General features: G+C 55.7%; 3 protein-coding genes across 5 annotated transcripts; all 3 read left to right on the forward strand.

Annotated features, from left to right (window-relative positions):
- The first annotated feature begins 171 nt into the window (after positions 1-171).
- TOMM40 (translocase of outer mitochondrial membrane 40) lies at positions 172-10,494 on the forward strand. The gene is made up of 10 exons (XM_016212641.2): positions 172-241; positions 338-611; positions 1,308-1,375; positions 1,821-1,913; positions 2,702-2,803; positions 2,884-2,989; positions 8,297-8,419; positions 8,541-8,617; positions 8,733-8,835; positions 9,833-10,494. The coding sequence occupies exons 2-10, from the start codon at positions 344-346 to the stop codon at positions 9,970-9,972; spliced, it is 1,080 nt and encodes a 359-aa protein (XP_016068127.1). The 5' UTR covers positions 172-241; positions 338-343; the 3' UTR covers positions 9,973-10,494.
- Positions 10,495-11,129: 635 nt separating this feature from the next.
- On the forward strand, positions 11,130-15,284 carry APOE (apolipoprotein E). 3 transcript variants are annotated; one of them, XM_016212643.2, is made up of 4 exons: positions 11,130-11,566; positions 13,476-13,535; positions 14,001-14,178; positions 14,533-15,284. In XM_016212643.2, exons 2-4 carry the CDS (start codon positions 13,493-13,495, stop codon positions 15,245-15,247), a joined length of 936 nt encoding a protein of 311 aa, XP_016068129.2. In that variant the 5' UTR covers positions 11,130-11,566; positions 13,476-13,492; the 3' UTR covers positions 15,248-15,284. The 3 variants fall into 3 exon arrangements, with proteins under 3 accessions (XP_016068129.2, XP_016068128.2, XP_016068130.2); XM_016212642.2 differs by lacking the exon at positions 11,130-11,566 and adding an exon at positions 12,408-12,757; XM_016212644.2 differs by lacking the exon at positions 11,130-11,566 and adding an exon at positions 12,409-12,519.
- A 3,300-nt stretch (positions 15,285-18,584) lies between these two features.
- On the forward strand, positions 18,585-20,521 carry APOC1 (apolipoprotein C1). The gene is made up of 3 exons (XM_087827253.1): positions 18,585-18,642; positions 19,012-19,138; positions 20,461-20,521. Exons 1-3 carry the CDS (start codon positions 18,585-18,587, stop codon positions 20,519-20,521), a joined length of 246 nt encoding a protein of 81 aa, XP_087683379.1.
- The last annotated feature ends 1,979 nt before the right edge of the window (positions 20,522-22,500 follow it).

Genomic DNA, 22,500 nt, shown 5'->3' on the forward strand with positions numbered 1-22,500 from the left:
TTGACCAGCTCGCGAATAGGAGCCAATAAGGAAAGGACGTTCCAAAGAAGTGGGTGGAGTTCCCATCCATGGCTCCAATAGTGAGGCCAGGCCCTGCCGCTGTGGGCGGATCCTAGGGCATGCTGTACCAATAGGCCAGGTGGGGCGGGGCGACGGTGGTGGCGGCGGCGGCAGTGGGTTCGGTTGCGCGTGGCGCACGGGGTGGGAGCGGAGCCCAGGCCGGGAGCAGGCGCAGCCGCCAGTGAGACCGGGGCCCTGAGCAGGGCGGGGGTTGGCTGGGGACTGGGCCTGGAGCGCGCGGGCCCTGGCCTCCGCCCTCTGACCTTTCCCCTTGCAGGCGACCATGGGGAACGTGTTGGCCGCTAGCTCGCCGCCCGCAGGGCCACCGCCTGCGCCCGCCCTCGTGGGACTGCCGCCGCCTCCACCCTCTCCTCCGGGCTTCACGCTGCCGCCGCTCGGGGGCGGCCTGGGCGCTGGGGCTGGCGCGGGTCGGGGTTCAGAACGGACCCCTGGGACTGCAGCCGCCAGCACCGCAGGGACCGCGGACGATGGGGCCTGCGGCTGCCTGCCCAACCCGGGCACGTTCGAGGAGTGCCACCGGAAGTGCAAGGGTGAGGGGCGAGGGGGTGTGATGGCCCCGGATCTCGGGGAAAGGAAGAGTGCATTGAGGCAACCTTGGGAATTGGCACCGACTTTTGGAATTATTTAACAGAGCGTTAGGAGTTGACGTTGGGATCGAATGGTGGAACGTTGGACTTGGGGCTTAGAACGATGGGATCAAATGGTGGAACCTCGAAATGGAATGGCATAAGAGTAGAGAAAAGCCTTAGGGACCTCAGGAGCCCCAGGGATCAGACAAGCCAGCCTCTTCATGTGATCCGCAAAGAAACTGAGGCCCAAGGTCACAGTGTCAGCAGGGATCTAGTGGGGATGGAACCCCCAGAGCTGCTGGATTCTGGCTTAGAATAATTGTGATAGCAAAAGTGATGGAGATTTATTGAGTAGTGTTCCTGCATTCAGTGTATGTTAACTCGTTAAGCCTTTGCAGTGTTTCCACGTGGTTAGCGTCATCTTACAGGTGACAAGTTTGAAATAGATGAAGTAACTTACCTAAAAGCACACAGTAGTAGGTCATGGCACTGGGATTTGGATGCAGCAAAGGCTCTGGTGTTGGCCCCTTCCATTAGGCTACACTGCCATTTTGCTGGTTGGATACTTTGTGGGAACCTCCTGCTGTGGTTCCTTGGAGAAGGGAGAGTTGGGATGAGAGTAGGGGGTGTGTGTGTGACAGCATTTCTCTTCTTCAGAGCTCTTTCCTATTCAGATGGAAGGTGTCAAGCTCACAGTCAACAAAGGGTTGAGTAACCATTTCCAGGTGAGCCTTCCTCCCTCCAGAGGTCATCCCAGCCATCCCCCTGCATCTTTGCATACAACCCCCTTACTCCTCCCAAAAGGGCTGAGCTCCTTGGTACTTAAAAAGACTCAGAGACACAGTGCCAGGCTGACTTCTCAGTGGGGGCTGGTGGTAGTGTTTAAGGACCCAGAATCCAGAGATACCCCTTCCCCCTTAACATCCAGGCAGAAGTGAAGTGCCAGGTATGTAGTCCCACCCCTAGCACATTCATTCTCTAAATCTCTAATCTAGTCTGGCCACACCTCCAAGTCTTTACTCCCTACCCTGCCCAAAGATACCTGTCTTTTCCTCCTGGATAGGGAAGCCCAACAGGCAAACACCCCCCATACCAGGCTGGAGGTGGGCTCAGCTGGGTTTGTTAGGGTGGTGGCCTACAGCCTCAAACCCACAGCCCTCCTTCTCTCAGGTGAACCACACAGTAGCCCTCAGCACAATCGGGGAGTCCAACTACCACTTCGGGGTCACGTACGTGGGGACAAAGCAGCTGAGTCCCACAGAGGTGAGGTTCCTCTTGTCATTTCATTTATTGTATCATTCTTCTAACAAATATGTAGCCAAACACCAGAAGGCTTTGTCAGTGAAAGGCCAGAGCTTCTGAGGGTGTTGTGAGGGGGGGACTGTCTCTCCAAGGTGCACTGAAACATGGGTCGTTCCTTCATCCTGAAACCCTGCCTTCTTCCCAGTTCTGTGCTGTGTGAGGCTTTGAATGCCAAACTAGGCATTTGGACTTTCTCTAGGGGGCACTGGAGAGTCATGGAAAGATTTGAACTAGGGCAGGTCATGGTCAGGTTTATGCTTTAGAGATGTCCTTCAGGATGTGTGCAGAGACTAGTTTAGGGGATTGGGGGCAAAACTGGACGCTTGGAAGGAGACTGGGACAGGACACAGGTGGAGTTGAGAGACTGAATTTGTTAACTATTTCCATTCAGTAAATTCATTTATTCAACAAATCTTCATTGTACCCCCATTCTGTGCCCAGCTCTGTGCTGGGAACATAGCAGTGACTGAAACAGCTATGGGGCTCACAGTCTAGTGGAGAGAGGAAACAGGTCTGTTCCTGGAGAGTAACAGTCTAAGGTGGGCAGGAGTGCAGTGGGGGAGCCCAAAGTCTACGGAAGCCCAGAGGTGAGCCTAATTCAATCTAGGTGTTCAAGAAGGGCTTCCTGGAAGGGAGGACCTCAATCTGAAGCTTTCTGATTCTAAGCTTCTCACCTGGGCCCATCACTTATGTATTTCCTTAATGCCAGGCCTCTGACCCAACCTCTTACCTTACCCTCTGCCTCATAGGCATTCCCTGTGTTGGTGGGTGACATGGACAACAGTGGCAGCCTCAATGCTCAGGTCATTCACCAGCTGGGCCCCGGCCTCAGGTCCAAGATGGCCATCCAGGTGAGCGGGAGTCAAGTGGGCTGCTTCCCCAGCCCCCCCGAGCACCACATTGCCCTCACACTTCCCTTCCTTCCCTGCAGACTCAGCAGTCGAAATTTGTCAACTGGCAAGTGGACGGGGAGTATCGGGGTTCTGACTTCACAGCAGCCGTCACCCTAGGGAACCCAGATGTCCTGGTGGGTTCAGGTAAGAGGCACAGGGCTTGCGGGGGGGGGCGGTCAAATTCCAGTCCCAGCTTTACCAGCAAGTCCTTCCTCTTCTCTGGACCTCCTTTCTACCATCTGAAAAACGGACACAGACAGTATTATGAGTGAGAAAGTAGGTTCAAACATCCCGCTCTGCTGCTGGCTTAATTGTAGTTGTAGGCAGGTTCCAGCACCTCTGTGGGCCTCAGTTTTCTCGCCTGTCAAATTGGGCTGCCTCACAGGGTCTTTGAGGAGGTCATATAAGTTTGTGTGTGAAATGCTTCAAAGGGGTTGAGGCACATGATAATAGATCCCAAGGAAGTGAGCTGCTTTTATTATTACTTGTGGGGCTGTGGTGGTATTTGAGGGCACAGAGCAGATCCCAGGGCAGCAGGTTCCGCGTGCAGTCAGGGAGGAGACAGGTAGTCTGAGATATGGAGGCTGACAAGGAAAATTCCTCTTTCGGTTGGCTGGGGGCAGGAACCGTTGGACTCTCTGTACCTCTAGCTTCTCCATTGTGTGTGTGTGTGTGTGTGTGTGTGTGTGTGTGTGTGTACGTGTGTTCTGGGTGGGTTGTTGTTTTTTGATTTCTTTACATTCACAGTATTTGATGAGTATTTACTGATCGTGTCCATGTGTATTCTAGGCACAGAGAGTAAAGTGGTGAGCAATAGAGTGTTAAGTCTGCCCTCTGGGAGCTCCCATTTTAGTGAAGGCAGATCGAAGTAAAGCAGTATATAAAGAAATGATGTCAGGTGATGGGACTGTATAGAAAGATTCAGGTCTCAGGAGGGTTGGATAGAGTCCTCAGAGAAGGCCTCGTTACGTAGATGGTATTTGAACAAAGACAGAGCAGGAGGGAGCGTGCCAAGCAGATAAATGGGAAAGGAGCTTTTCAGCCGGAGGAAACAGCAAGTGCAAAGGCACTAAGGCAGGACCCTTTACTGGAACATCAAGGAGGAGCGTGTCTGTAATGGACGAAGAAGGAGGGTGAGTGTGAGGGAAAGGAGTCAGAGGACCAGGGGGCCAATCACACAAGGCTTTGTGGAAGTTTGGTCTTTACTCTGAATGTGTCAGGGACCACCAGAGGCTTTTGATGGGGACAGGATCTGACTGGACTCCTAACAGGCTCCCTTGTGCTGACACGTGGAGAGCAGAGGCAAATGGACTGCCCACCACAGGGGCAGTGGAGGGCATGAGAAGAGGTGGAATATGGGTGTACTTTGAATGTGGAGCTCATGGAGTTTGCTAGTGGGTTGGATATGGGAGGTAAAGGAGAGGAATCCGGACAACTCCTGAGTTTTTGGCTTGAACAGCTGGAAGGATGGAGTTGGTGATTGCCGCATTTGATCTGTCATAGAGAGCAGGCTCTTGGGCAGTGAGTACTGAGTGCGTTTAGGCAGGAAGCCAGAAGCCTTGGGAGGGCCCAGGGAGAGCTCCTACTTCTGCCTGCCAGAGGCTAAGGAACTTTCACTGAGGAGGTATCACCTTTGAGCTTCCAGAGGAAGAGGAGGAACTTACTCTGTTAGGAGGAGGCAAGCAGCTGGAGAAGGGAGGGGAAAGGGCCATGTCATAAAATCCAGGAGACAGGGAAGCTGGTCATGAGAGGCCCCCTAGGTGAAGCTTCATTTGTTGGGGGAATGAGGGGCCTTGAGCAGGAAAAACCATTTTCTCTCCCCTTCTGACCTCTGAAGACATCACCCAATCTGCTCACATTCACACTGCAGTTGGGCCATGTGAGTTTTTCTGACACTTACTGGAACCACTGTGTTCTTTCTACCTCAGGACCTTTTCACATGCCGTTCCTACTACTTAGAATTCTTCTCTGGTTTTGACGTGGCTGAATGAGTCTCCCGGCACACATCACCCTCATTAAAAGACCTTCCGTGACTGTGTGCACGTTTATGGTATCCCCTCACCCTGTCCCATAGTCTTTGGAGCCCTTCCCTCTGAAATTGTCTCACTCTTTATTGCCTGCCTGTCTGTCTCCTGTGCTAGGATGTCCACTCTTTCAGGCCAGGAACTTGCCTGGTTACTCCTTCCTGTATGCCCAGCACCTGGAACCTTGAGCCAGAAAATGCTGAGCAAAGGTGTGAGCAGTGTAATGGCAAGTCCCATCCTTTCCCTCAGCCCTTTGTGAGACCCTAAGCATATCATGTGCATCCTCTCTGTTCAGTCATTCTAGGCGTTGGGAGTAAAACTGTAAGGAAAATGGCTCCTGAATCCTCAGCAGCCGTGTGGGGTAGGTGCTGCCATTATCCCCATCTTACTGTGGCCTAGGGAGGGGAAGTGATTCCTGAAAGACATAGCAAGTCGCACTCCAGAGTCCATGCTTTTCTCTCTGGTACTGGGCACCCCTCCCCGCGTACACGCTCTCCAGCATCCACCTTTTGTGCCCCAACACTGGCCTCCAGGGCCCCCTTCCCCTCCTCAGATTAGTAAAAACAGGGCCTACTGGGCCAGGTTACTGCTGAGGACATGAGTAACTTACCACCGACAGTTTGGACTCAGGACCCTGGTGGCTGAACCCACTCTGAGCCTCGGTTTCCTCATCTGTCACAAGGGCACAATAGCAGTGACCACCTCTCGCTGGAGGATTCAGCAGGAGTCTATCGTCAGCTCTAAGTTCCAGGCCAGGTGTATAGGGAGGGCTTGCTCTGTGTGTGTCCCCATGCCACCCCACAATGGGCAGAGAGAGTCTGTTTTTACGGCCCCCATTTCACAGATGAGAAAACTGAGGCCTGGGGAGAAATCAGTCACCTAGAAAAGTCCAGGTCACTGTGAGAACTTATAACGGGGGCGGCTGTCTCACCTGGAGTGACAGAGACAGCATCTCTAAAATGGCCATCTCTGCCCAAGGAGGGTGAAGAGAAGGGTGGCACTGGGGAAAGGACACTGTGTGGGGGGTGGGGGTGCAGAAAGAGGTCCTGTCCGGTGGGGGCCAAGAACCACCTTCCCTTCAGGGCCTGCCATTCCTGCCCCAGGTGACTTACCCATGGAATCCTGGTAGCCCCAGCCAAGCAGGAGAAAGGTCTGAGGGTAGTAGCCCAAACTTGCCCCTGCCCAGCAGTTGTGGTAGGCGGATTGAGAGACAGGACTTCTTTCCCAGGTCCATGGGTCTGCCCCTCGCCTGAGGCCTGCTCTTTGCTCTCACAGACCTGACCCACTTTGTCTCCTTATGTGGTTTGGACTCAATGGCTGCTGCAGACCCTGCAGAATGAATGGCCTCCGGATGAGAGCTGCTGGGCTCCACAAAGCCCCTACTCTGGGAACTCACATGCCATGGGGGAGCTGGTGGGAAGGGGTGAGATGTTCAAGCAAAAGGAGGTGACTCCTGCGCAGCGAGTTGTGCGTCTCTGGGAGGAAGTGTGTCCTGGGCCACAGAAGCCCAGGATATGTGCTTGGGGATCAGAGAAGGGGCTGCGGCATGGGAATGAGCCAGGTTCTACAGGGCACATGGGGACTGGGGGAGAGAATTCAGCAGTGGAGACCACTAGGATTTGAGTTCCCATAGACTTGTGTTCTCACTGATGGCAGAAGTCTAGTGGAAGTAGGGGACGAGGGCGGGGGCGAGTGCCAGAGTCCTACTGGGATGCTGGCTCTGATCTGGTGGTGTGCTGGAGAGAAGTAGTCAAATCCACGAGATATGTGGGTGCAGATGCTTAGTTGGCTGGACTAAGCAGAGGGAAGGGAACCCTGGGTAAGGGGAACGGTGTGTGACGGGCACTAGGGGGCAGAGCGCTCCATGCGTTCGTGCAGCCTAGATGCATGTGTGGCCGGCTGTGTTACCGGAAGAGCAAGTGGCTCTATTTGGAAGCTGGGGCTGAGCAACATGGGGCCTTGTAGCTGTGCTGTGGGGAGCCAGGATCTGGGCACTGGGGAGCAGGGTTGAGTTTGTGCTTCAGCAGTCTCCCTCTGTAAGTTGCTGGGAGAGGGTGAGGCTCAGGCAGACCAGGGAGGAGTGTGGGGCTGGAGGAGCAAGGGACAAGGTAGGCTCAGGAGACAAGAGGAAGGATAGCTGGGGAGAGGTTCAGGGGTCTCACGGCCCTTGGCCCCAGCGGTTGGCAGAACTGAGATGCCAGTGGGTTTAAGTCCCTTTGTGACTATAAACAGTTACTTTTCCTTCTGTGGGCCTCAGTTTCTCTTAATTGAATGAGTGCATGTTCCTGGCTAGAAGTGTGCTGGTAATGGTGTTAACAACCGGCTGGAGGAGTTAATTATGTCATCTGCTTGTTGGAAGAAGAAATGCACTCTGTGGCTCACGTGAGCCAGAGTAGCCAGTCCCGACCCTGAACCCTTACCCTCCTTAGCCCTGCTGGCAGCCCCCTCCCAGTCGTGCCAGCCCTCTGATCGTGTGTATCCCCCCCCCAAGTCTCTGCCCTGCTCCCTTGGCCAGTCCAAGTCTGTGTCTGGTTTTTTTGAGAGGCAGCAGCATACTCCATGCTGTCCCTGCTTGTCCCTGTCTCCCCCTTTTGGGGGGGTCTTCCTCTTTCCTATTGGGTCCCAAGACCTCACAGCCTGTGTCTGCTCGCTCTTGGTGGGGTTCTTTCCACCAAGAATCTTAACATTCCTCTTTGCCCCCCCATTTCTGATTCTGCGTCCCTGTCTCTCCCTCTGTGTCTCCCAGTCTGTCGCCCTTCTGGTTCTTCTCCTCTTGTAAGATCACATCTGTGGGGTCTACTCTCCAAAGACAGGCACGAATGAGTCTCAGCCCTTGGCTTCAGGAATTCAGCCCAGCGGTGGAGAGTCCTCTGTTAGCAAACACTCATGGGACCTCCAGGGTCCCTGCTGCTGAGGGGCAGAGGACCAGTCCTAGCAATCACTGAGCACTGGGCACGCTCTGTACGCTGTGCCCATATCCACTCCTTTAGGCTTCTTTACAGAGAAGGGACACCAGTGGCCCGCGATTACTCCACCGGCAAGTGGTGGAGCTGCAGTGCCATCTAGCACCCACAGGTGTGTTCTCCCTGACCCTCCCCTCCTGCCTCTCCCAGTGGCAGAGTGGTTCACACACATTTTGTGACCATGGGTGAGTGACTTAACTCCCTCGGCCTCCTCTGTAAATGGTGGCGATTGAATGCCGGCTACACAGGGTTGTGCAGACCAGATGACGCCCCACAGGATCTGGGAGGCTGACCTCATAGCCCGTGAACTCTCCGTGGAGAAGTGGGTGTGGGAGGCCTGAGGGCAGGTCCTGAGCCTCCGGCAGGGGCCAGCCTTCCAGGCTGCCCGGAGCAGGAGTCCGGCCTAGCACTGTGGCCGGGCCAAAACCACCAGGCCCAGGTAACACCTGCTGTCTCGCCCGCAGGAATCCTTGTGGCCCACTACCTCCAGAGTATCACGCCGTGTCTGGCCCTGGGCGGAGAGCTGGTCTACCACCGGCGGCCCGGGGAGGAGGGCACTGTCATGTCTCTAGCTGGGAAATACACATGTGAGCCTGGGGCCTGGGGGTAGGAGTGGGGGCTGGGACTCGGACTCCTGGGTCTGAGGGAGGGGGACCTGGGTTCCCAAATCCCCTTGGTAACCTTCCCCCACTCCCTCTTCTCTTACAGTGAACAACTGGTTGGCAACAGTAACGTTGGGCCAGGCGGGCATGCATGCGACATACTACCACAAAGCCAGTGACCAGGTGAGCTGGTCCAGAGACCGGCTGTAAGGGCACACTTCCAGGCATGGGTTGCCAGGGGTTTGTGTGCCCGGGAGTCCAGTCTGGGAAGCTGACTCTGTTGCCCTGGTCCCTCCAGCTGCAGGTAGGCGTGGAATTTGAGGCCAGCACAAGGATGCAAGACACAAGTGTCTCCTTCGGGTACCAGCTGGACTTGCCCAAGGCCAACCTCCTCTTCAAAGGTACAGGCCTCAGTTTCCCCATGTGAAAAACAGACAAGAGGTGACTCAGTTCTGAGTGGATGTAGGCCAAAGGAGATGGTAAAGGGCATCCAAAACACCCAGGAACGTTTGTTAAGAAGGTGGGGGCCTGATCCCTGAGCTTTGCCACTACCAATTCCTCCCCACCCGGCAGCCCTCTCTCATCTCTTCACTCTGCCCTTTTATTTTTTCTATAAGTGGAAGGCAAGTTGGAGCACATCCAACCTGACCCCTCTTCATCTCACATTAGTAGAAAGGAGGCTCCTAGGGGTTGCACAGTCACAACCAGGCCCAGAACACCCTCCCAGGCTGGCTGCCTCTAGTCCTCATGTCCAGTCTTAAGCCTTTCTTCTTGGATATCAGTGGTTCTCTGGTTTGGAGGATATGAAGACCACCCTGAAGGCCACTTCAGTTAGCCTAGGGCAGGGCTGCTAACCAGCAGTGATGAGGCCCAGGGGTTTCTTCACCTCTAGCCTCTCAGCCTTAGCTCTTCCAGCACAGGCTGGCTTGGGGTTTCAGCTCCTCTCCTATAAAGTGAGTGAGCCTCCCTCCCATGTGGGGACGGCACTGGGCAGGTGCACATCTGCCAGGTTCTGGCAGATGAGCCCAAGAAGACAGTTCAGTCTTTCATTCAGCAGATGCTGAGCTCCCGCTGTGCCCAGCCTTGTGCCGAGGGTGCTGGGACAGCCTGTCCCCAGAGAGCGAGGACTGGGTGTGGACAGGACTGGGATAGGGGAGCCCATGGGGTGGCAGAGGGCTTCCCGGAGGGGGGTGGCGCCAGCTGAGCTGAGGGGAATAGAGCCAGTTGCTCCTAGGGCTGAAATACTCTGGGTACAGGAAGAGGTTTCTGGGAACAGCGTGGTCACAGGCCTGGAAGCCCGCAGTCTGGCTGGTGGTGTCGATGTGGCCTGGAGCACAACTCCACAGAGACAGAATGGGAAGCCGGCACATGGCTCTCAGCGCAGCTGTCTGCCCACAGGCTCCGTGGACAGCAACTGGATCGTGGGTGCCACGCTGGAGAAGAAGCTCCCGCCCCTGCCTCTGACGCTGGCCCTCGGGGCCTTCCTGAATCACCGAAAGAACAAGTTCCAGTGCGGCTTCGGCCTCACCATCGGCTGAGCCCCTCTTGGCCCCTGCCTCCCACTCCCTCCCTCCTTGAGACCTTACCTCCCCCTCCCCCTGACACGGAGGGGAGACCTAAACGCCCCTCCCTCTCCTTTCCCTCCCTCCTTGGTGGTCAGGGGGGCAGCAGAAAGGAGGGGGGCCATCACCCCAGCAGCTGAAAGGGGAATTCTGGAGCCATGGGCACTTCAGGATTCAGAGCACCAGAGGCTGTGTGCCCAGTGGGCCTGGGGTCCCAGAGGGGGTTCTGGAACCGAGGGGCGCGCCAGGTTCTGAGCACCAGGGGCAGAGGCGGCCAGACAACCTCAGGGAGGTGTTGGGGCATCTCCACCCCCCAAAGGGCCCTGGGGCCCTGCCCCAAGGGGGCAACAAGAAGAGGAGCTTCCCCATCCCAGGTCTGCCCCCACCCACTTTCCCATCCACTCCTCGGTATAAATCATGTTTATAAGTTATGGAAGAACTGGGACATTTTACAGAAAAAACAAACAAACAAAAAATATACATGGAAAAAAAATGAAATGAGGCCTCGCTTTCCTACCTGTTTGCCCCTTTGTTCATTCCATCCAGCCTGGTGTTCCCACGGTGGCCAGCAGGGGGTGCCGCAGGGCTGGAGCATGGAAGGATGACCCCGAAAGGGGGTCAATCCTGAGTGCTCTCAGGAGCCCAACTTGGACAGGGGAAGGGCCTGGCCCAGGATCACAGCCTCCCTGGGACATCACAGGCCTTCCCTCTCCAGGAGGGTGTGGTTTTGTCACTGGCTCCAGCTTGTCCTGGCCAGAGGGGCCTCAGCATTGATCTCAACTTGTGAAAAACAACAGCTGGATTCATGTAACAGCTGTTAGGGAGGTGATAGTGTTAGAGCTCTCGTGTGCAGAGGATTTGGGGCTTTCAGAGCAGAAGCAACGGGGGGGGGGGGGCGGTCAGCGCAGGGGTGAGAGTGGCAAGCTGAGATTCCAAAAAGGGCAGGGAGTGTTGGAGTGACTTCTTCCTGGTAGGGAAGTTAGAGCTTCCAGAAGTTCCTGAAGGATACAGGCCGCTGGAAAGATTTCAGAATCACTGCCTGGAGGGGGAGAACTGCTTGAGTTTAGGATTCCTGTGTTAGGGGGAGGGGCTGGAGTCTGAGTGGTCCAGATGGGGGGTGGAGGCCAGGTCACCTGTGTCTCAGGTGTCTGATGCTGAGAGGAGGAGAGATCAGTTGGCCCACCTAGGACTCAGGTAAACACACCCCTGACTACTCCTGATGGGAACTGAAACCCTGTCTGCCACCCACACCGATACCCAGGGTCTGGGGAGGAAGGCTGCTGGGCAGAAATGAACCCTTACTGCCTGCGAAAGTCACAGTGCCTGTTCCCCATTGGCACCTTCTGAGATCAAACAGACCTGGCTGACACTGAGGCGCCCTCCTGGGACCAGGCATTTGGCCTCCCCTGACCCCATGGAATCCAATCCCAGCTGCTCCAGTTCTTCCTGTGTGGCCTGGTGAAACAACAGCTGGATTCATGTAACAGCTGCTAGGGAGGTGGTGGTGTTGGAGCGCTCATTATGGCCAATTGCAGCAGTTCGATCTAATAAAGACCCGTTGTGGGCCAAGGTTCGTATTACTTCATACATAGGGTACAGCAGTTTCTCGAGGAACATTTTGTTCGTCATTTTTTTATAATATTGATGAGGTGCTGTAGGAATCTAACTCTTGTTTAGATCAATTAGCCCTTGGTAAAAATTGGTTTCATTAAATGTTTGCCGCACTTCCTGGGACCATCTGTCGATGGGGTTAAAGGAGGACTTAATATAGCCTCTTGCATCATTGAACGATGGTGTAAGTGTAGCTGTTTCCCCTGTTTTGTGGAGCAGAGGCTGCATGTTCAGAGAGACTTGGTCATTTGCCCAAGGTCACACAGCTGGCAAGGGACAGAGCCCAGATTCAGGCTGGGCAGTTTTGTTCCAGAGTCCCTAGTCCTAACTAGGCAGCATGAAAGCTCCAAGCCCTGTGGAAGGCCCCATATTCGGGCAGCTCCTGGAATCCACAGTGCTTGTGCTGGACTTTGAATTCGCAAATGTGGACGGGCTCAGAGAGGCACTCATCTGTGCCCAAGGTCACAGCCAAAGAGGGAGCTAGGACTAACACCCAGGTTTCATTCTCAAAACCTAGGCTTTTAAGCCCTGGCCTGGTAGCTCAGTTGGTTAGAGCGTCATCCCTGTAAGCCAAGGTTCGATCTCCCAGTCAGGGCACATATAAGAATCAACCAATGAATGCATAAATAAGTGGAACAACAAATCGATGCTTCTCGCCCTTTCTAAAATAATTTAAAAACCCAAAAAACCTCAGCTTTTAGTAGATGCATTACACTGTCCCCACCCCTCCCATTTCATTTCTGCCACCAGTTCCTCTTTTTCAGACCCAGGAATCCAAGCCCTCACCCCCCTCCTTCCTCTGACCCAGGATTTCAGCCCTCAGTCCCCTCCCCAAATTTTACTCATCCAGTGACTGCCCGCTCCTTCCCATGCCCAGCCCCCTAGAATGGAGGAGGGCTCCTGAGTTACTAGGTAAGATGTCACCTCCCCTCCTAGGGACTGGGGGCATCACAGAGCCTCCAAGCCCCACCCCCTTCCCCCTCCTTGCGGTGTGAAGGGGGAGAACAGCCCACCTCGTGACTGGGGGCTGGCCTAGCTCACCCTAGCCCTGGAGGAGTGGGCGGGGCAGGGGGAGCCCTATAATTGGAGGAGTCTGGGATCCCTGAGTCCTACTCAGAGCAGAGGCGAAGGACCGGTTGTTCAGGAGCTGGTGAGCAGAATTGGGGACACAGAAATCAGCTCAGAGCCTGGGGGGGGTGGGTAGGAGGTGACCATCCTATGCCTGAGTCAGAACAAAAGCAGGAGCTGGGGATGAATCTGGAGGCTGGGGACGACCTTGGGGGTGGGGGCACAGGGGCATCTCAAATTGGCTAGAAGGTGGGGTGGGGGAGCATCTGGACCTGTGGAAGAACCAGATGAGCCATAGCAAGAGCCCATAAATTGTCACCCATTTATTGAGCACCCACTGGGTTTCCCCTTCGTCCTCAGATCTCCATTAACTGGAGGCTCGGGGGTAGTGAGAGGGTAACTAGAGCATTGGGAGGACTTTTAAATTATTAAATTACCTAATATGTGAAAGCGGCGCTTAGGTGTAAAGATGGAACTTAGAACATGAAGGTAGAGCAAGGAACGCAAGACTGGAATTTAGAGCACCCAGCTGGGGCTCACCTGTGGCTCTGGGAGGAGGGGCGAGTGGAATTTGAACCCTGGGAGGGGGTGGAATTTTGGCCAGGAGGCCAACCTTGGCATGAGCAGATAGGAGAAGACAATGAGGGAGCTAGACAATGGAGGGGCTGCTAAGTAAATGTGATGAGATTTGGATGATGCAGGTCTGGGGCTGAGGCCTTCAAGGCCAGGACCCAGTGGGTGGGGCTCTGAGTGGGAGGGGTCCCCACTGGCTATTGATTGACAGTTTCTCTCTCCCCCAGACTGACCTACGCTGAAGATGAAGGTTCTGTGGGCTGCGTTAGTGGTCACACTCCTGGCAGGTATGGGGTGGTGCTTGCTCTGGTTCCCTGCCCTTCCCTCTCCCGTCCTCACCTGCACCCCCTGACCCTTTCTATCCCTGTGTCACTTCTGCTGGTCTCTAACCCTTGAGAGGAGGCCCAGGTCTGAGCCTTCTTCTGACATTCATTGGCTCTGAGCAGCTGGGTGACTCTCAGGGCCTCAGTTTTGCCATCCTTGAGATGGGACTTATAACAGTTTCCAGTGCACTGTTGTCAGGCAGGTAGTGAGCTCAAATAAATGTCAGCTGTGATTATCTTTACTCTCTGTTACCCCAGCATGGAACACACACAGACACGCAGTAAATGCTTGTCAGGTGATGAAACAGGCTGGCCGTCCTTCCACCACTCCCTACCCACCAGTACTCTAAAGAAGCACAGGAGCATTCGTGGAGCACCTACTATGTGCCAGAAGAGGGCAGGGGGCCTTGACGAATTTGCTCCACACAGGATGCCAGGCCAATGTGGAGGAGCAGGTGAATCTGGTGCAGGAGCCAGAATGGTGGCAGTCCAGCCAGCCCTGGGAGCAGGCGCTGGGCCGCTTCTGGGATTACCTGCACTGGATGCAGACGCAGTCTAACAAGGTGCAGGAGGAGCTGCTCGGCACCCAGGTCACCCAGGAACTGAAGTGAGTGTCCCCGCCCTGGCCCCTGGCCCTCCTGGTGGGCAGTTCCTTCTGGGCCCTCAGCTTCCACTGGTCTGGAACCCCGGGGGGCCTGTTCATTTCTTGCCTCCTGTTCCCATTTGGAACTGGCTTTGCCTCTCTGATCCTTCCTGAGCGCTTCCTGTCTCTGGCGTGTCCCTTTCTGTCTCCCAACATCCTTCTAACTCATCTGCTCGTCTCTGCTCCTGTCTCTGGTCTCCTCCTCTTGGCCTCTGCGTCTGTTGGGTGTCTCCGTCCATGTCCCCATCTTGCCCGCCCCCCATCTCTCGCCCTTTTCCAATCTCCACGCACCCCCCCTCCCGCCCTCTCCGCCCTCAGGGTGCTGATAGAGGAGACCAAGAAGGAGCTGAAGGACTACGTGGATGAGCTGGAGAAGCAGCTGGGCCCCGCCACCCAGGAGACGAGCGCCCGCCTGTCCAAGGAGCTGCAGGCGGCGCAGGCCCGGCTGGAGACGGACATGGAGGACGTGCGCTCGCGCCTGACGCAGTACCGCAGCGACGTGAAGACCATGCTGGGCCACAACGCCGAGGAAGCGCGGAGCCGCCTGTCCTCCCAGCTGCGCAAGCTGCGCAAACGGCTGCTCCGAGACGCCGACGACATGCAGAAGCAGCTGGCCATGTACCAGGCCCTGGCCCGCGAGGGCGCGGAGCGCGGGGTGGGCACCATCCGCGAGCACTTCCTCCCGCTGGTGCAGCAGGGCCACTTGCGCGCCGCCACCGCCCGCCAGCAGGCGCTGGAGCGGGCCGAAGCCTGGGGCCAGCGCTTCCGAGGAAGGCTGGAGCTGGTGGGCAACCAGGCCCGCGAAAGCCTCGACAACTTACGCGATCAGATGGAGGAGCTGCAGTCCAAGGTGGAGGAGCAGGCCAGCCAGATGCGCCTGCAGGCCGAGGCCTTCCAGATCCGCTTCAAGAACTGGTTCCAGCCCCTGGTGCAAGACATGCAGCGCCAGTGGGCCGGGCTGGTGGCGAAGGTGCAGTCCTTGGGCACCAAGCCCACCCTGGAGCCCACCCCGGCGCCCACCGAGAATCACTGAGCGCTTGCCATGCCGCCTGGTGGACCCCACTCCTGCCACCCCCACCCCCACCCCCACCCCCCTGCCGCTGCTGCCCCCAGCCTGCAGGGGGCCTTGTCCCTGCCCCCCAGTGGGCCCTGGCTTAATAAAGATTCCTTAGACTTCACAGGGCCTCTGAGTGTGATTTCTCACAGCCCCACCCTGTTTCTCCTTCCCCACACATGGTTCTCTGTCCTGTCCCCTCTGACTGTGTCTGTCCCCTCTTTTACCTCTCAGTCTGCTTCCTCCTGTCCCTTTCTGAGGTTTTCCCCTTTCTGTGCCTCTGCTTCTCTCTGCCGCTCACTCTCTCTCCTCTGCCTCTTTCCATTCTGTCCCTGAGACATGGTTCTGGAACAAATTCACCCTGGGTTACATCCTGAAGTCACCCCTCGCTACCGTGGGCAGAGCAACCTCTGTGAGGGTGGGTTTGCCCGGTGTCGTACCTGCTCCACAGAGTTGTCGGGCTCCGAGAGACCTGAGGCCACTGCTGTTACTAAGCCATTTTATTTCGGCCGCTCACTGTCCCCTCTGTCCGTCCAGCCTCACCTGATGCTGCCTCCTTCCCTCTCCCCGCCTCTGTCTGCCCTACTACGAGAGGTTTCCTTTTCCTGGCTTCCTGTTTTCCTCGCCCCTCTTTTCTCCCTCTTCCCTCGGGTCTCTCTTGCCCCAGCCCAGCTTTTTGTTTTCCCCGCTCCTGTCCTCTCCCCCACTCTGCTTCATGTCAGCCCTCTGCCTTTCCCCTTCCCTCTTGGTCCACAAGGCCCTTCATTCAGCTGTGCTTCCTGTCCCCAATCCTCATTCCTGTTCCTTCTTGAAACCGGACACAGTGGGCCCGGGGCTGCCTGTCATTACTTCGGCCAATTAAGCAGAGACAAGGTTGAAATATATATGAGCGTTTATTCCGATAATGCCCGCAGTATGGAAGAGGAGGAGTGTCACCCGCTGAAAATCTGCTTCACCTCCCTCCCCCCATAAGCCAGCTGCTTATAGGGTAGGACGGAGGTTACCTGGGGAAGTGGGCAAAGGGATTAAGAATGGGCATGATGTAACAGGTTACAGGAAATGTGGGCTGGGGGTTGCGAAGGGTGGGGCCCCTTCGGGCCCCTTTGTTCCGGCAACAAGGTGGTTAATCTCTGCAGGATGAGAGGCAGTTAAGGTTCGGAATGGACCACATTCCAAATGTCCTGGAGTGTAAAACTGTCAGCCAGGTTAGAATGTATTTTCTCTAATCAGAACAGAGCAATCATGGTTAACAGAACAGGATTAATATTTCTTATAACTATAGCTAAAATCATGGTTATCAGAGAATGGTTAACATTTCTGCCCCTAACATTCTCTCCTGGTCACTGGGTCCTGGCTAGAGAGAGAAGGGAGAGGAACCTCTCGTGAGGATCTGCACCGCCCCCCCCCCCCCAGTCCGGGGTGGGGAGATTGAGTTGGGAGTTGACAGGAATGAGGGTTAAAGCCCCGGATGGAGCCCTAGGTGCTCTCCTCTCCCACCCCCTCGGTTCTCAGAGGGGAGCAGGGTCCCCACCACAGGTGACAGGCCAGGGCTTAAGCTTGTGTCTCTGCAGGGGTCCTTAATTTCTCCACTCACCCAGGGCTGACCCAGAGCTGATGGAGGAGGGAAAGGGTCTGTGGGCTCAGAGGCAGGGGGCCTCACCCCAGCCAAGCCTACTGCTGATGTACTATGGGGATGAACCCTCTCAGAGCCTCAGTTTCCCCAGATGGCAATGAGGGAGGACGCATCAGTCTCCCACTTGAAGAGATGAATTTTGAATTCTCATGCATGAAGACATCTGAGCAGGGATGGATTTGACCCCCCGCAGCCCCAGTCAGTTCTAAGCGGTGGGAGAGGGGCTGGGAAGGAGCTTTGAGAAACAGGCTGGCAGGCAGTGCTGTGGGCGGAGACTGGCCCCAGCAGGGATCTGGAGAAACAGCCTGGAGTTTGGGGAGAAGAGGGACAAAGAGCACCCCCACACTTAGCCCCTCACTGAGCCTTTGAATGTTCTTGGCTGAGCCTCAGTTTCCCCATCTGTAACCGAACACCCCTATAGCTGCTGTGGGGATGAGACTGAAAATACAGTTTTTCTATTCTTGTGGGGCCGGAAAAGGATAGCAGCAGACATTGGGGGTGACTGTCTGGGGAATGCTGGGCTCACGAGGAAAGCAGATGCCCAGGAAGTCACTGGCGGCTGACAAGGACTGGAAGCTGCTGAGCTGGCCAGCGGGGTGTTGCAATCTTGCCAGGGTCGGTTCTCAGAGTCTCTTTTACAACCATCCCCCCTCACCCCCAGGCTAACACGTGGTTGTGGGGGCCCAAGGCCAGCCAACCTAGAGTCTGGGGCCTAGGGCCACCCTCCCCTGAGCTGCCAGGGGTCACTGACGGTCAAAGGCAGCTGAGAAGGGAAGAGGCGTTGGACTCCAGCCCTGGGGATGGATGCAGTGCTGAGAGAGGAGACAGTGGGGCTTGGTGCCAGGGGGTCCTGAGAGGGTGAAGGAGAGCAGAGGGGGGTTGTCCAGGGGCCCCTTGGAGGCCTGGAAAGTGGTGTGGCAAAGGAAGGGCGTGGCGGCCTGGTGGAATGCATGGAGGGGCACACACCGGGAGCCTTGCCCTTACGGTTGTGTGGTTTAGACAGGCTGCAGAGACCACTCCCCCAGAGGGGGATTGGGGACTGTGAAGTTAAGACCCCAGAGAGGGCTGAGATATTGCCAGATGCAAGGAGCTGGGGAGCTGGAAGGGCTAGTCTGAAAATGAGAATGTAGGGGACGTGGGTGGATCCCAGGGACATGGAGCGAGAGTCCTTTGAGCTAAAGAGGCTAGAAGAGGCAGGGGATGGAAGAAGTGGCCTGTGGTCACAATGTGAACGGAGTTACTAAGTAACAGAGTTCCTGAGAGACCCCCTGTGTAAGCAGGAGGGGAGGGGCAAGGAGCCCAGGCTGAGGTCCCCAACAGACAGGGAGATTTGGAGGGAAGGGTAATGAACAACAAGAGGCTTCAGGCTAAGGGACTGGCCTGTGCCTCACCTGACCCCCACCCCCACCAGCCAGGGATGTTGGTGGAAAAGGTGGGTGGCCCAGGGAGGCAGGCACCCAGGAGGCTCAGGGGGAGGGAGATTAACCTGTCCCGCCCCCTCCCCAGATGATAAAGGCCAGGCCCAGCTGAGGCCAGGCTGGAACCCGCTACCCTTGCTGTCCAGCAGCTGATTCAGGTGGGTGCTCCGTGCCCCAGAGAGACCCTCGGGGGCGGGAGGAGGGAGGGGCACCCCTAACCCACCCCACGCCACCTCTGCCTCTACAGTATCCCTCTGACCCAGCCATGAGGCTCATCCTGTCGCTCCCCGTCCTGGTGGTGGCTCTGTTGATGCTTTTGGAAGGTAAAAGTGGGTGGGATAGGAGAATAGAGATTTGGGAGCCTGAAGCTGGCCATGGGCCTGGGGTCCAGGCTTAGAGGACCCTCGAGAGCTCTGGGGCCCCTCCTGTGTCCCGGTTCCCCTGTTGCCCACTGATCACTCCCACTATTTTGCCGGGCCAGGTGGATTCTCAGGGTTCTCTCAATGGAAGCCCAGCAGGTGGCAACACTCGGCAGCTGGAACACCATCTGGTCGCTCCAGTACCCTCCCCTCCCACTCTAACACCGTGATCCCCAAGAATCATATTCAGGGGTCTCCTTTCCCGCCCCTGGAAGCTCATCCAAAGGGCTCCCAATACTGAAACTGTTGCACTCCCGCCCCTCCTCTGGGCAGGCCCAGCTCCGTCAGAGGCGGCCCCAAGCTTCCCGGAGAAGCTGAAGGAGTTTGGGAGCACGGTGAAAGACAAAGTCTTGGAAACCATTAAGCACATCAAACAGAGCGAGTTTCCTGAGAAGACCTGGTTAGGACCCTCCCCAGGGCATGGAGGGGCGGGGGGGGGGGGGGGGGGGGGAGGCGAGTATGGATGAACAGACTGGGAAAACGACAAAATCCCTGTGGTCACACAGCTGGAGCTCAGGGTGCTCAGGCTTGGGGCCAGTTTCCCTGACTCCCCCATCCAGCCACACTGTAGAGATGGTGCCGGGCGGTGGCGGAGGATCCAAGCTAGGGGGTCGGACAGACCTGGGTCCATAGGCTGGCAAAGACTCACTACTCCCTATGTGATCAGGAGCCTCAGTTTCCTCATCTGTAAGATGGATGATTCTGAGGGGAAGTAAACTAGAGCACTTGCATAGCGCCTGGAACATTGTAAATGCTCAACACAGCATTTAACCAACATTGGCTCCATTTGGTGAGTTAGAGAATCATTTATTCACGAACAAATATTTATTGAGCATCTGCTAAGTGCCAGGAACTGTTCCAATGTGGGAAGTGACAGTGCTGAACAAGTGACATTGCCTTTTCCACTGAGATCCAGTTGTGTGACCACAGAGATCTGACCTGGCCAGGTCTCTGGGGGGGGGGGGGGACGATAAATCAGTGAATTCCAGGATTAGCCCAGAGAGAGCTAAGCACCGAGAAATAAGCAGGCTGCCTGTAAACTACCAAGGACTGGGGAGGGGCTTTGGCAGACCTGGTGGCTGGGCCTTTTCTGAAGAGATAACACTTTAAATTGAGATCCAGCCCTGGCCAGTTAACGCAGTTGGTTAGAGGTCATCCTCATATGCCAAGGTTGTGGGTTCATTCCCCAGTCAGGGCACATATAAGAGGCAACCTCTCTCTAAAATCAATCAATCAATAATTAATTTTTAAAAATAAATTGAGATCTAAAATTTAGGAAAACCCAGCCAGGCTGAGAAATTTGGGAAGAACGTTCCCTCTGGAGGGTGAGTACAAAGACCCTGAGGCAGGAAGATCTGCAGATAATCAAGAAGAGGGCGGCTTTCCCTGCTAGGGGAACAGCCTGGGCAAGGGAAGGGGTTCTGGAAAGTTCCCATGAATGAAGAGGGGACAACTAGGACATAAGCAGGCCTAGAGAAAGGGTAGGTAGCAAGAGATGGGAGGCCTTGAAGGCCAGGCCAAGGCAAAGTGTTCTGATTGTAAGGAGCTCTGGTGCATCTGGGAAACTGAGGCACAGAAGTTGGGCAACCAGCCCAGGGCTTGTCCTTATCCCACAGATGGGGGTGTGGGGAGCCCTCAGTGGGACTTGGGCATCCCAGGGGAGGCAAAACACAGTGACCTCCCTCCGCTCGCACCCACCCCACTCCCTGTCTCTCTCTGTAGGTCCTGGATTTCGGAGACATTCACTGTAGCAAAGGATAAGATAAAGACAACCTTCTCCTGAGCACCTGGAGGGCTGCCTTATCTTCTGTGGCTGTGCCCCGGGGGGGGGGGTGTTCTCAAATGCCCCCCCCCCATAATGGAGACATTATGCCCCATGTTCCCTTCCACCACCACCAATAAAAACCCTATAGAGAATTCTGAGTGCTTCTTTCCTGTGGGGCAGGGGCTATGGGGCAGGGTGGGGGTTGCGCCTTCGAAAAGGACAAGCAGAACTCAAATATATTGCACCTTCTCTGTGCTGAGGACTTGGGACCTCGTGATCTCAAGAGAATCCTCACAAGAACCTTTCTAGCTGGGCCCTGTTAATCCCATGAGGGCACTGAAGTCCAGAGAGGTGAAGTCACTTGTGCAAGGTCACACAGCCGGGAAGTGGAGAACTGGATGGGGCGTATAGCTCTTCCCTGGTGGGCTGCCCAACATGAGGGAAATTACCATGCACACAGTAGGTATTTTTTATACTTTCAATGGATAGTGAAGGGGGATTTGGAAGAGAGCAGGGGTAGGACATGGGTTAGAGCCCTGAAAGAGACCCACGCAATGCCCACCCTCCAAGTCTCAGTGTTGATGTTTCCTCCTCCAGGAAGCCCTCTTTCACTCCCTGGCTGAGTCAGACACCTATATCCCAATCCTGCCCAGTGTGGGTTGTCACTGTCTGGTGATGGGTGTCTCTCCCACTGGACTGTGAGCCCCAGGAGGACAGGACCAAGGCTCTTGTCACCACTGTGTCCCCAGGACAGGGCATAGTTCAGGGGCTCAATAATATTTGGTGAAACAAGTACACTAAATCCAAAAAAACCCAAAACAAAACACTAAATTTTTACAAAATCCCTCTGAGCTAGACACTGTCACCAGCCCTGTCTTACAGAGCAAGAAACTGAGACAGAGAAGGCTAAAGTCACTTGTGCGATGTCACAGCCCAAAGTGGGTAGAGCTGGGATTTGAATCCGGGTGGGGTTTCTGGGGCCACACACTTACTCAGTCCACTTCCCCCTTCCCTGAGTCACCCTGCGAACCGCTCACTCGTGTGGGCCCCAGGCCTCACCACAGCGCACTCTGCAGACAGGGCACCCACAGCCCTCATCAGACAGCGACCCGAGGAGGGGCTGCGCTGTGCTGGCCCGGGGGCATAAGGGCATATCCTGTTCCTCTTTAATCGAACAATTACTAATTTTTACCTGGCCATTTCTCTCTCTCTCTCTGTCTCTGTCTCTGTCTCTCTCTCTCTCTGTCTCTCTCTCTCTCTCTCTGTCTCTCTCTCTCTCTCTCTCCTTTCTTTTTGAATCCTCACCTGAGGACATGCTTAGAGAGAGGAAGGGGGAAAGAGAGAGCTATCAATGTGAGAGAGAAATATCAATTGGCTGCCTCCCGTATATGGCCTGACCAGAAATCGAACCCACAACCTTCTGGTGCACGAGATGATTCTCCAACCAACAGAACCATCCTACCAGGGCTCACTCTGCATTTAAAGAGAGCCTCAAACTCCAGGGCAGACACACACTGGGGTCTTTGGGCCTATCACTTGCAAATTGCAACCCCCACACCCTCCCCATGACCTCTGCCCCCAAAACACCGCCCCCCAGCAGTTGTTTTTGAGCTGCCTCTGAGTCCACCCTGACTGACCTTCAGCCTGTTCCTGGCTCTGAGGTGGGCAAACATTGCAAGAAGCAAACAGCAAACAGCCCATGCTGACCTTGGAGCTGGGGCAGGGATCAGAGACCTCCCCGCAGGCCCACCCCTGCCCTGCTCCAACCTCCCTGCTGCCCTCTAGGATTAGGGCGGGGAGGTGGGGCAGAGGTTGCCCTGGCTTGGTTAGTTACTGTTGAGATGGCCGGGTTCAAATTCACCACTTGCTGGTTGAGAAGCCGTGCGTGGATAAGTGGCCTTGCCCCCACTCTGGCAGCCTCAGTTTCCTTATCTGCAAAATGGGAATGATCCAGAGGCCCACTTCACAGGGCTGTTGTGAGTTAAGTCAGTGAGTTA

The sequence above is a fragment of the Miniopterus natalensis genome, chromosome 18, assembly GCF_054644295.1.
Source record: "Miniopterus natalensis isolate mMinNat1 chromosome 18, mMinNat1.hap1, whole genome shotgun sequence".
NCBI lineage: Eukaryota > Metazoa > Chordata > Mammalia > Chiroptera > Miniopteridae > Miniopterus > Miniopterus natalensis.